General features: G+C 42.5%; 1 protein-coding gene across 1 annotated transcript in view; it reads right to left on the reverse strand.

Annotated features, from left to right (window-relative positions):
* The window catches only part of slc30a9 (solute carrier family 30 member 9), a 233118-nt gene that overhangs the window by 139867 nt on the left and 80349 nt on the right, over positions 1-12902 (reverse strand). The window contains exons 5-6 of the mRNA XM_070860729.1: positions 9333-9432; positions 8621-8713 (exon numbers count right to left, since the gene is read on the reverse strand). Of these exons, the coding sequence (XP_070716830.1) occupies positions 8621-8713; positions 9333-9432 (193 nt within the window). The remainder of the gene's footprint in view (positions 1-8620; positions 8714-9332; positions 9433-12902) is intronic.

Consider the following 12902-nt stretch of genomic DNA (forward strand, 5'->3'; position numbering starts at 1 on the left):
AGGAATTTTTTCACTCAGGGGGTTGTGAATCTTTGGAATTCTCTGCCCCAGAGGGCTGTGGACACTCTGAATATATTCAAGACTAAGATCGATAGATTTTTGGAGTTGAGGGGAATCAAGGGATATGGAGATCGGGCAAGAAAGTGAAGTTGAGGTCGATGATCAGCCATGAACTTATTGAATGGTGGAGCAGGCTGGAGGGGCCCTATGGCATACCCCTGTTCTTATGTTCTTAGGACACAGACAGGCTGGTGAAATGGGCAGATGATGAAATTTAAGGCAGAAAAGTGTGAAGTGATGCATTTTGGTAGAAAGAATGAAGAGAAGAAATATAAACTAAAGGGTACAATCCTAAAGGGAGTGCATTAACAAAAAGACCTAGGCGTATATGTGCACAAAGTACTGAAGGTGATAGGGCAGGTTGTGAAAGCTGCTTCACTTTCCCACCCGATCTCCATTTCCCTTGATTACCCTAGACTCCAAAAAGCTTACGGGATCCTGGGCTTCATAAACAGTTGAGAGAGTACAAAAGCTTGGAAATTATGATGAACCTGTATAAAACACTGGTTCGGCCTCAACTGGAGTATTGTGTTCAATTCTTGGCATTGCACTTTAGGAAAGATGTGAAAGCCTTGAAGAGGGTGCAGAAAATATTTACGAGAATGATTCCAGGGATAAGGGACTTCAGTTATGTGGATAGACTGGATAAGCTGGGATGGTCTCCTTGGAGCAGAGAAGGTGGAAATAAGTTTTGATAGATGTTCAAAATCATGAGGGGTCTGGACAGAGTAGATCGAGAGCAACTGTTCCCATTGGCGGAAGGGTCGAGAACCAGAGGACACAGATTTAAGGTGATTGGCAAAAGAACCAAAGGCGACATAAAAAAAACTTTTTTTTTTTTTTTACACAGCGAGTGATTAGGATCTGGAATGCACAGCCTGAAAGGGTGGCGGAGGCAGACTCAATCACTGCTTTCAAAACGGAGTTGGATAAGTACCCGAAAGAAAATAATTTGCAGGGCTACGGGGAAAGGACGAGATAGTGGGACCAGCTGAGATGCTCTTGCAGAGAACCAGTATGGGCTCGATGGGCCGAATGGCCTTCTTCCATGCTGTAACCATTCTATGATTCTATGAAAATGTTTCCCCGAGGCTGGGGAATCTAGAATAGTCTCAGAATAAGGGGCCGGTCATTTAGGACTGAGATAAGGAGAAATTTCTTCACTCAAAGGGTTGTGAATCTTTGGAATTCTCTACCCCAGAGAGCTGTGGATGCTGAGTTGTTGAGTATATTCAAGACAGAGATCGATAAATTTTGGGGAACTAAGGGAATTAATGGATATGGGGATAGTGCAGGAAAATGGAGTTGAGGTAGAAGATCAGCCATGATCTTGTTGAATGGCGCAGCAGGCTCGATGGGCCAAATGGTCTACTCCAGCTCCTATTTCTTATTATAAAAAGGATATAGAACATAACATATGAAAGCTAGAACTGTTCACAGTACTCCAAGTGTGGTCTAATGAAGGTTCTATAAAAGTACAAGAACATAAGAACAGGAGTAGGGCATTTAACCTCTCGAGCCTATCAATCTCAGATTTAAAATTAACAATTGATCCAACATCAATTACCGTTTGCAGAAGAGTGTTCCAAACTTCTACCACTCTTTGTACGTAAGTGTTTCCTAATTTCACTCCAGAAAAGTTCTGGTCCTGATTGAGACTATGCTCGCTAGTCCTGGACTCCTCAACCAACAGAAATAGTTTCCCTCTATCTATTCCCCTTAATATCTTGAAAACTTTGATCAAATCACCCCTTAACCTTCGAAAGTCTAGGGAATACAACCCTAAATTGTGCAATCTCCTCATAATTTAACCCTTGGGAGTTTCATTCTGGTAAACCTATGCTGCACTTCCTCCAAGGCAAATATATCCTTCCTAAGTTGTGGTGCCCAGAAATGCTCATATTACTCCAGGTGTGGTCTGACCAGGGCTTTGTATAGCTGCAGCATAATTTCTACCCCCTTGTATTCTAGTCATCTAGATATGAAGGCAGCATTCCATTAACATTTTTGATTATTCTCTGTCCCTGTTCATGACATTTTAATGATCTATGGTCTTGGACCCCCAAGCCTCTTTGGACCTCCACTGTTTTTAGTTTTTCACCATTTAGAAAGTACCCAGTTCTATTCTTTTTAGGTCCAAAGTGGATGACCTCACATTTGCCTATATTGAAATCCATTTGCGAGTTTTGCCCATTCACTAATCTATCAATATCCCTTTGTAATTTTGTGCTTTCATCTATACTGTCTACAATGCCACCTATCTTTGTTTCATCAGCAAATTTGGATATGTGGCTTTCTATCCCATCATCTAAGTTGTTAATAAATATGGTGAACAGTTGAGGCCCAACACACATCCCTGCAGGACACCACTTGTCACATCCTGCCAATTAGAGTACCTTCCCATTATCCTTGTTCACAAAGTAGGGATAATGGGCAGGTCTAAGATTAATATAATTTCTCTGCTTTTCAATTCTATCCCTCTAGAAATGAACCTCGGTGCTTTGTTTGCTTGTTTTATGGGCTTATAAACCTTTGTCGCTACTTTTAATGATTCAATCATATTATGGTCACTATTTGCAAGATGTTCCCTTACTGACAGATTGTTAACTAATTCTGGTTCATTACTCATCATTAAATAACTGTCCCAAATACATTCGAGAAATTCATTGCCTTTATTACTTGAGCTGTTCTGCTTCTTCTTGTCTGTGAAATTTAAAATCTTCCATTATATTGGTTTTGCTAGATGCTTCACTGAGCTCCATATTTATACATCCCCACTATTATTAGCTCTGTAGAAACTCCTACCAAAGTCCTGTATCCTGGTTTTTAATTCTACCCGTAGTGTTTTCATTGGCTCCTCACTCTTACTGAAATCCCTTCTTTCTACAGCTGTAATTGTGTATTTTATCAATGTTGCTACTCACTCTCCTTTCCCATTTTTTCTGTAATGGTCATTGCCATCAATCCTCTTCTCAATCTTCCTTGCTGCCAAGCTCCACCACACTGTCAACAAGCTGGAGTGGAACTAAACTACAGAACCAGTGGGAACCTGTTCAACCTTCGTCAACTCCAGGCCAGGTCCAGGCCCAGGCCCAAAGTCTGTCGTCGAGCTACAGTACGCGGACGATGCCTATGTCTGCGCACATACAGAGGCTGAACTCCAAGTCATAGTCAATGTATTTATTGAGGCGTACGAAAGCAAGGGCCTTACGCTAAACATCCGTAAGACAAAGGTGCTCCACCAAGCCTGTCCTCGCCGCACAGCACTTCCCCCCTCACCGCCATCAAAATCCGCGGCGCGGTCTGAGACAACGTGGACCATTTCCCATACCTCAGGAGCCATATCAACAAGAGCAGACATTGACAATGAGATTCAACACCGTCTCCAGTGCGTCAGCGCCGCCTTCAGCCACCTGAGGTTAGAGTGTTTGAAGAGCAGGCCCACAAAATTGCCACTAAGCTCATGGTCTATAGGGCTGTAGAGACTCCAGGATGGTATGTTGCCTCCCTGGTGCAAGGGTCAAGGATGTCTCTGAGCGACTGCAGGACATTTTGGAGGGGGAAGGTGAACAGCCAGTTGTCGTGGTGCATATAGGTAAAAAAACGGGATGAATTTAGGAAGCTAGGAGTTAAATTAAAAAGTAGGACCTCAAAAAGGTAGTAATCTCAGGATTGCTACCAGTGCCATGTGCTAGTCAGAGTAGGAATTGCAGGATAGCTCAGATGAATACGTGGCTTGAGAAGTGGTGCAGAAGGGAGGGATTCAAATTCCTGGGACATTGGAACTGGTTCTGGGGGAGGTGGGACCAGTACAAACTGGGCGGCCTGCTCCTGGGCAGGACCGGACCAATGTCCTAGGGGGAGTGTTTGCTAGTGCTGTTGGGGAGAGGTTAAACTAATGTGACAGGGGGATGGGAACCTATGCAGGGAGTCAGAGGGAAGTAGAATGGAGGCAGAAGCAAAAGATAGAAAGAAGAAAAGTAAAAGTGGAGGGCAGAGAAACCCAAAGCAAAAGTCAAAAAGGGCCACATTACAGCAAAATTCTCAAGGGGAAAGTTTGTTAAAAAGACAAGCCTGAAGGCTCTGTGCCTCAATGCAAGGAGTATTTGTAATAAGGTGGACGAATTAACAGCACAGGCAGCAATTAATGAATATGATATAATTGGCATCATGGAGACATGGCTCCAGGATGACCAAGGCTGGGAACTCAACAGCCAGGGGTATTCAACACTCAGGAAGGATAGACAGAAAGGAAGAGGAGGTGGGGTAGCGTTGCTGGTTACGTTGAGGAAATGAACGCAATTGTAAGGAAGGACATTAGCTTGGATGATGTGGAATCGGTATGGGTGGAGCTGCGGAATAGCAAAGGGCAGAAAACGCTAGTGGGAGTTGTGTACAGACCACCAAACAGTAGTAGTGAAGTTGGGGACAGCATCAAACAAGAAATTAGGGATGCGTGCAATAAAGGTACAGCAGTTATCATGGGCGACTTTAATCTAAATATAGATTGGGCTAACCAAACTGGTAGCAATACGGTGAAGGAGGATTTCCTGGAGCGTATTAGGGATGGTTTTCCAGACCAATATGTCGAGGAACCAACTAGAGGAGCTGGCCATCCTAGACTGGGTGATGTGTAATGATAAAGGACTAATTAGCAATCTTGTTGTGCGAGGCCCCTTGGGGAAGAGTGACCATAATATGGTTCCATCTTAATAAAGAATTGTGAGTGACACAGTTAATTCAGAGACTAGGGTCCTGAACTTAAGGAAAGGTAACTTCGATGGTATGAGACGTGAATTGGCTAGAATAGACTGGCGAGTGATACTTAAAGGGTTGATAGGCAATGGCAAACATTTAAAGATCACATGGATGAACTTCAACAATTGTACATCCCTGTCTGGAGTAAAAATAAAACGGTGAAGGTGGCTCCACCGTGGCTAACAAGGGAAATTAAGGATAGTGTTAAATCCAAGGAAGAGGCATATAAATTGGCCAGAAAAAGCAGCAAACCTGAGGACTGGGAGAAATTTAGAATTCATCAGAGGTCAGAGGGTTTAATTAGGAGGGGAAGAGAGAGTATAAGAGGAAGCTTGCTGGGAACATAAAAACTGACTGCAAAAGCTTCTATAGATATATGAAGAGAAAAAGATTAGCGAAGACAAATGTAGGTCCCTTGCAGTCAGATTCAGGTGTATTTATAATGGCGAACAAAGAAATGACAGACCAGTTGAACAAATATTTTGGTTCTGTCTTCACGAAGGAAGACACAAATAACCTTCGGAAATACTAGGGGATCGAGGGTCTAGAGAGAAGGAGGAACTGAAGGAAATCCTATTAGGTGGGAAATTGTGTAAGGGAAATTGATGGGATTGAAGGCCGATAAATCCCAGGGCCTGATAGTCTGCATCCCAGAGTACTTAATGAAGTGGCCCTAGAAATAGTGGATGCATTGGTGATCATTTTCCAACAGTCTATCGACTCTGGATCAGTTCCTATGGACTGGAGGGTAGCTAATGTAACCCCACTTTAAAAAAAAAAGAGGAAACAGGGAATTATAGACCAGTTAGCCTGACTCTGGATCGGTTCCTATGGATTGGAGGGTAGTTAATGTAACGCCACTTTTTAAAAAAGGAGGGAGAGAGAAAACGGGTAATTATAGACCTGACATCAGTAGTGGGGAAGCTGTTGGAATCAATTATTAAAGATGAAATAGCAGCACATTTGGAAAGCAGTGACAGGATCGGTCCAAGTCAGCATGGATTTATGAAAGGGAAATCATGCTTGACAAATCTTCTGGAATTTTTTGAGGATGTAACTGGTAGAGTGGACAAGGGAGAACCAGTGGTTGTGGTGTATTTGGACTTTCAAAAGGCTTTGACAAGGTCCCACACAAGAGATTGGTGTGCAAAGTTAAAGAACATGATATTGGGGATAATGTACTGACGTGGATAGAGAACTGGTTAGCAGACAGAAAGCGGAGAGTCGGGATAAACGGATCCTTTTCAGAATGGCAGGCAGTGACTAGTGGGGTGCCGGAGGGCTCAGTGATGGGACCCCAACTATTTACAATGTACATTAATGATTTAGATGAGTGTAATATCTCCAAGTTTGCAGATGACACTAAGCTGGGTGGCGGTGAGAGCTGTGAGCTGTGAGCAGGATGCTAAGAGGCTGCAGGGTGACTTGGACAGGTTACGTGAGTGGGCAAATGCATGGCAGATGCAGTGTAATGTGGATAAATGGGAGGTTATCCACTTTCGTGGCAAAAACACGATGGCAGATTATTATCTGAATGGCGGCAGATTAGGAAAAGGGGAGGTGCAACGAGACCTGGGTATCATGGTACATCAGTCATTGAAAGTTGGCATACAGGTGCAGCAGGCAGTGCAGAAGGCAAATGGTATGTTGGCTTTCATAGCTAGGAGAATCACATATAGGAGCAGGGAGGTCTTATTGCAGTTGTACGGGGCCTTGGTGAGGCCTCACCTGGAATAGTGTGTTCAGTTTTGGTCTCCTAATCTGAGGAAGGACATTCTTGCTATTGAGCGATTACAGCGAAGGTTCACCAGACTGATTCCCGGGATGGCAGGACTGACATATGAGGAGAGACTGGATCGACTGGGCCTGTATTCACTGGAGTTTAGAGGGGATAAGAGGGGATCTCATAGAAACATAAAATTCTGACGGGTCTGGACAAGTTAGATGCAGGAAGAATGTTCCCGATGTTGGGGAAGTCCAGAACCAGGGGACACAATCTAAGGATAAGGGGTAAGCCATTTAGGGCTGAGATGAGGAGAAACTTCTTCACTCAGAGTTGTTAACCTGTGGAATTCCCTACCGCAGAGAGTTGTTGATGCCAGTTCGTTGGATATATTCAAGAGGGAGTTAGATATGGCCCTTACGGCTAAAGGGATCAAGGGATATGGAGAGAAAGCAGGAAAGGGGTACTCAGGTGAATGATCAGCCATGATCTTATTGAATGGTGGTGCAGGCTCGAAGGGCCGAATGGCCTATTCCTGCACCTATTTTCTATGTTTCTATGTAATACCCGCCCTCCTCTATGGCTCAGAGACATGGACCATGTACAGTCGACACCTCAAGTCGCTGGAGAAATACCACCAACGCTGTCTCTGCAATATCCTACAAAGCCCCTGGGAGGACAGATGCACCAATGTTAGCATCCTCGACCAGGCCAACAGCGCCAGCATTGAAGCACTGACCACATTTGATCAGCTCCGCTGGGAAGGCCACATCGTTCGCATGCCAGACACAAGGCTCCCAAAGCAAACGCTCTACTCGGAACTTCTTCACGGCAAAAGAGTCAAAGGTGGGCAAAGGAAATGTTACAAGGACGCCCTCAAAGCCTCCCTGATAAAGTGCAACATCCCCACTGACATCTGGGAGTCCCTGGCCAAAGACCACCCTAAGTGGAGGAAGTACATCCAGGAGGGCGGTGAGCACCTCGAGTCTCATCGCCGTGAGCATGCAGAAATCAAGCGCAGGCAGCGGAACGAGCGTGCGGCAAACCAGTCTCACCCACCCTTTCTCTCAATGACAATCTGTCCCGCCTGTGACAGGGACTGTTGTTCTCGTATTGGACTGTTCAGCCACCTAAGGACTTATTTTGAGAGTGGAAGCAAGTCTTCCTCGATTCCGAGGGACTGTCTATGACTGACCATACCCTTTAAGCTGAATTTGTACTTCCACTTATTTTAGATCTTATGCTACATGCATTTGTGTACAGAACTATTAATTGGATAACTGTCCCCACCTTAGCCATGTGTCCTGCTGGTCTTTTTCTCACATTTTTTGACTTAGTGTGTGGATTTTCCCCTTCCAACCCTCACCATGGTAGAACAATCATATATGGACTCTAGATGGAACAGGCTTGAGGTATTGAATAATCTTTCCTTGCTCTGGATGTTTATGTTCTTAGAATTTCTGAATAGATATACAAAGTCAGAATGCCCTACTTTTTCACATACGATTGACATTCTGCAAAATCCATCGGGAAAGCATTACTTTGAATTTTACACAAAAAATGTTTATTTTACAAAACTATAAACTAATTTACAAAGTGCATATTAAGGTCTATTATATTATACTACACTCAGGTTAATGTATTTAACAGAGGAAGCTAGATTTAATCTCAACATATTTTTGGTGATTTCCAATTTTTTCTAACTGCTGGTACAGCACGTTAGTACGGGAAAATAGAAGAGGAAGAAAATATTATAGAAAGTGTGAGTAGGGGAAAGGGGAAATGTCACTGCAGGCAAAAAAAAGTCAGATTACTCCATTTGGCAGTTAAACTGAAATAGTTCACAGAGTATTGGAGCATTAACATTCAGTACCATGGAGCAGGTGGCCACACATTCAATCCCCACTCCATTCGGTTCCTAAACTCGGCTCTCTTGTTTTCTATGTTTTTGTATGATGAAACTTACCTGGAACTAACATAATAGTGCAAAGGATCTCAGTATCAGAATTGAGTACAGAAATAAAAGTTAATAGATGCTTAAACTCCCTTAGTGCAAGATTAAAAATGATCTATACCCACTTGGCTTCTGTGTCAGATCTTAAATATACAGTAAAAGCTGCCGTATCATCATGAGGACTTCGTCGTCTAATCTTCCTTAACTGCTCCAGGTCACTGTAGACAAAGTGAGAAAGTCAGACGTTTATTAAAAAGAATTATTATGGACAGAATTTCAGTACAGCATGTTAGAACTACACCATGTGGTGCCATGGAGGAGTTAAGGCTTGAGCCTGGGCCTAAAGCCTGAAACTGCTGAGCAGCAGAAAATAGCCAAAAATAAAAGTGACATCACCTTTGGATGTGCTACATGCTGACAGCAGACCACAGCATTAGCAATTGCACTAGGGTGTTTCACAGCAGGCCAAATATATAAACACAGTGCTCAATCAGGTGAAAAGAAAGGTTCCCTTGATACAGAATTTCACGTTATCAGAGTCCTTTTAGAACAGGATATTAGCATCCATAATGGCTGAATCTATGGACCATCCCGAGTTAATACATAGCCCCATGTTCTCAATTCAGTTCTCATTAATGAGATCTTTGTACAGCTGAATTCACAGATCAGGTTCTTAATTTGTATGCTGCAATTTCTCTTCTCCACAAAAAAGGATAATTAGCCAGAATGTACATAATCAGTGTATTTGGATTATCTTTTATGTTCTAAAATTTTGCATCACTAATTTAAAATATAAAAATCACAACATCCTAATTTCTTAGCAATACTGCTGCATACCTGGGTTTTAGACAGAACTCATTCAGTGCTCGCATACCAGTGATGAAATTATTTTGAGTGTATGTTAACCCATAATCTCGTTTCTTCAAAATAGCTTTAACTGAAAAACATTGGGGAAGAGAATTAGCATTCAATAAATTGCGCACACACACACACACACACACACACACACTCCTGCTAATGAAGTAGAACCACACGTTATCCTTTGTACACTTAGTCTTGGAAACACTGGACTCAAATATGGATATAGTGCAAAATGCTGTCAAATTTCAAAAGATTAGATTATTGCATTTTACGTTAGTGTAACCTATCACACATCTGTAACCATAAATCATTCTGACGAAGGGTCATCGACCTGAAACATTAACTCTGTTTCTCTTTCCACAGATACTGCCTGACCTGCTGAGTATTTCCAGCATTTTCTGTTTTTATTTCAGATTTCCAGCATCTGCGGTATTCTACTTTTATATATACTATAAATCTATCACCATCGGTCAACAAGAATCCTTAAATCCTTAGAATGTATGTTCCCTAATAGATCCTGTTATATTACATATCTTGCATTAATGCAAAATATTTTGATCTCAGTGACACATAACATGCAGTATAGCCCAAGAGTGAAGTCATCAGAATCAAATTCTGGCAAGTGGCCTTGAAGAGCTGGTCTCATCCTCTTGAATATATTCATCCAGCAGAGTAGTTTCTTGGGGTTAGCAGCTACAGATAGTCTCCCAGGCCAGTCCAAAGTTATTACCCATAATGCAATCAATGAAACTCATGATGTATATGGCTCCTGTCATATCAACAGTATGGATGAATATCTTGAGCTTAAGACAGGGCTCATTTCAGCACCAATACACCAATGATTATTTAAATTATTTTGAATGTAAGTGGACCCACAATTTTCATAACTTGAACAAGCTGCAGACAAAAATATCTAACATGGTGTGGATCTTGAGAAAAAAAACTTTGCTTTTTAAAAATATCACGGCTAAATTATATAATTGAATAAACAATGAGGAAGAACAAAAAAAAGCTTTGCACTTTACAGCTTGTACTGAATTATGAGATTCTATCTCGTCAGCATTCACAGCATCTCAGTAGCTATTCAATTACAATGTTCCATTGTAGTCTCAGAGACTCATTGCATAAAGAACTCAAAGTTATTAGCTTTTATTTTGTGTCTTCTACATTTTGGTACAGCTTACTATATTTAATACTGTCATGCTATTTTTTTCTAAAAAAAGGAGCTAAATACACACCTCTCGAGTCATTGCATCTCGGAAACAATCATTTATGAATTAAGCTTCATTTAATTCAAAAATAATTTCATCCAAATATTTTCATTGTACATATTTGCTGAGCTCTACTGTATGACCATGAATAAAAATTTAATTGTCAACAGCCCCTGGATTTGTGGGAAGATAGGGCTCAATTTTGGCCACTAGAGATTTCTGGCGTACTTGCCAGAGGTGCGCCAGTTTTCCACGCGTAGAAGTGCGGCAAAAATCTTTGGGCCAGTTTTGGCCGCTGTCCCGGGTCTTCTAGCGTGATGTGGCGACTGGGTCTGTGGGTGGAGCCAGCATCCTGCGCTGGAAACAGTGCCGGGACACTGGACATGGGCAGTAGGATCGGGATTGCCATAATTGCGCATGCGCAGTAGAATTGGGCTGCTGTTATTTTACCGCGTTTCTGCCAAGCCCAGCCTCTCCCGCCACCCTCCACCCCGCACCCTTCTCTTCAGCCTCCCGATACTTTGCCGCGTTTCTGCCCAGCCCAGCCTCTTTTCCCCCCTTCCCCCCGCCCCCCCAATCCCCTGCCAGCCCAGCCTCTCCACCTCCACATTCCTTCAGCCTCCCGATGCATCTTTGCCGGTTGTCCCTTTCCCAGGCCGAATGCCCTCTCGTACAGGCCGGCCTGCTGCCTTTCCTGGCCGAGTTCAATTCAATTGTTTACCGGAGTTCTTTATTTTTAATTGAGTTATTTCAACTTTTATTTGCAATGTTTGATGCTTGGATGCAAGTCCTTATTTACTTATCTGCGCCGATTTCTTAACTGTCCGCAAGGTTTTTCGGAGCTGGCTACATACGCTGACCTAAGTGGATTTGGAGTAACTTTTAGCTGGCCAGAATTGCCTAAATGGCCAAAACTGGCATAAGTGGCTAGGAACGCCACCTTTTGAAAAAAAAACCTGAACTAAAAAAAAATCGTACCTAACCGGGTTACTCTGGAGCAAGTTGATTGGGGAAAATGGGAGTTTTTTTTTTAAATTTACACCAGAAATACCAACTTACTCCAAAAAAATTGGAGCAAGTCATGGCCAAAATTGGATCCCATAATCCCAAATACATATTCATTCACAGGGTTAAAACCACTCATTGTCTAATTACCAAGTAGTATAGGCTAGAAATTACTGTTGTAGACATCATCAAATCCTCTCCTCTTTTAATGGAAGCATCAGAGAATTTTGATACATGTATGTTAAGCATTCACATATCACTGACAATACTTCACATACTATTCAAATATTTAAATAATCTTTACAATATTTGTGTCTTATACGCTTCAGTTCAATGCTTCCAGTGCCTGTTCTCCTACCAAATTGGTTAATTTCTATGAAATAGCTTACATCACCACATTCCATAAAAATGACCACATTCTACCAAAAAGGTCCACTTTCTGAATTTTCTAATTCACCAATTATATTCTACACAAAATCAAGACACAGATGCCATGATAGTTGCCAGCTCAACCAAGCCTCAGGCCTGAACTCCCACTAGAAGACAGCGGCCATTACAGTTGTCCAACCAACCAGGGGAGGGTCTAATCTAATTTGACAGGGGGTTGGGCACGAAGATGTAGTATTAAAAATTAGAAACAAGTTGCAGAGGACCTGGGGGGGGGTGTCATTTAGACTTAGAAATAATACAGATTTAGGTAGAATCATAGAAAATTGAAAAAAGATCTAAGTTAAGTTTGAATGCATGTGTGCAAATGCAAGAAGTGTGGTCAATAAGGTTGATGAGCTGCAGATGCAAATCACCAGTAACCAGTATCTGCTGACACAGTGGTTTTAAACCGAGTGCTCTAAACAGAGTGTTAAAGTTGGGAATTTGGAGGGAATACATAAACTGTAATTAATTAAATAATTAAATAATCAAGGTTATAAAAGGATGGCAGTTCAGGTTGTGTGACACAACTACAGCATGTGGGAGTTTGTGGACAGCCACGTTTCCACAAAGTGTCTGCATTTCGAGGAACTTCAGCTCAGAGTTGTTGAGCTGCAGTCCAAGCTGCAGACATTGTGGGGCATCAGATACGGGGAAAATTACCTGGACACTGATTCAGGAGGCAGTCTCACCCTTTAGGTTAGGTAGTGGTACAGGTCTGGTTAGAGGTCAGGGACAGGATGGCGTGACTGCAACTCAGCCATTTAAGGTGACCCCATGTGCAGGGCTGGAGGAGCCTTGGTCTATGCCCTTATCAAACAGGTATGAAGTTTTTGCTGCCTGTTTGGATGAGGGCAGAGCCTGCAGGGTGGATGAGCAAACTGACCATGGCACCATGGTA

Source organism: Pristiophorus japonicus, chromosome 2, assembly GCF_044704955.1.
Source record: "Pristiophorus japonicus isolate sPriJap1 chromosome 2, sPriJap1.hap1, whole genome shotgun sequence".
In the NCBI taxonomy this organism is placed as follows: domain Eukaryota; kingdom Metazoa; phylum Chordata; class Chondrichthyes; family Pristiophoridae; genus Pristiophorus; species Pristiophorus japonicus.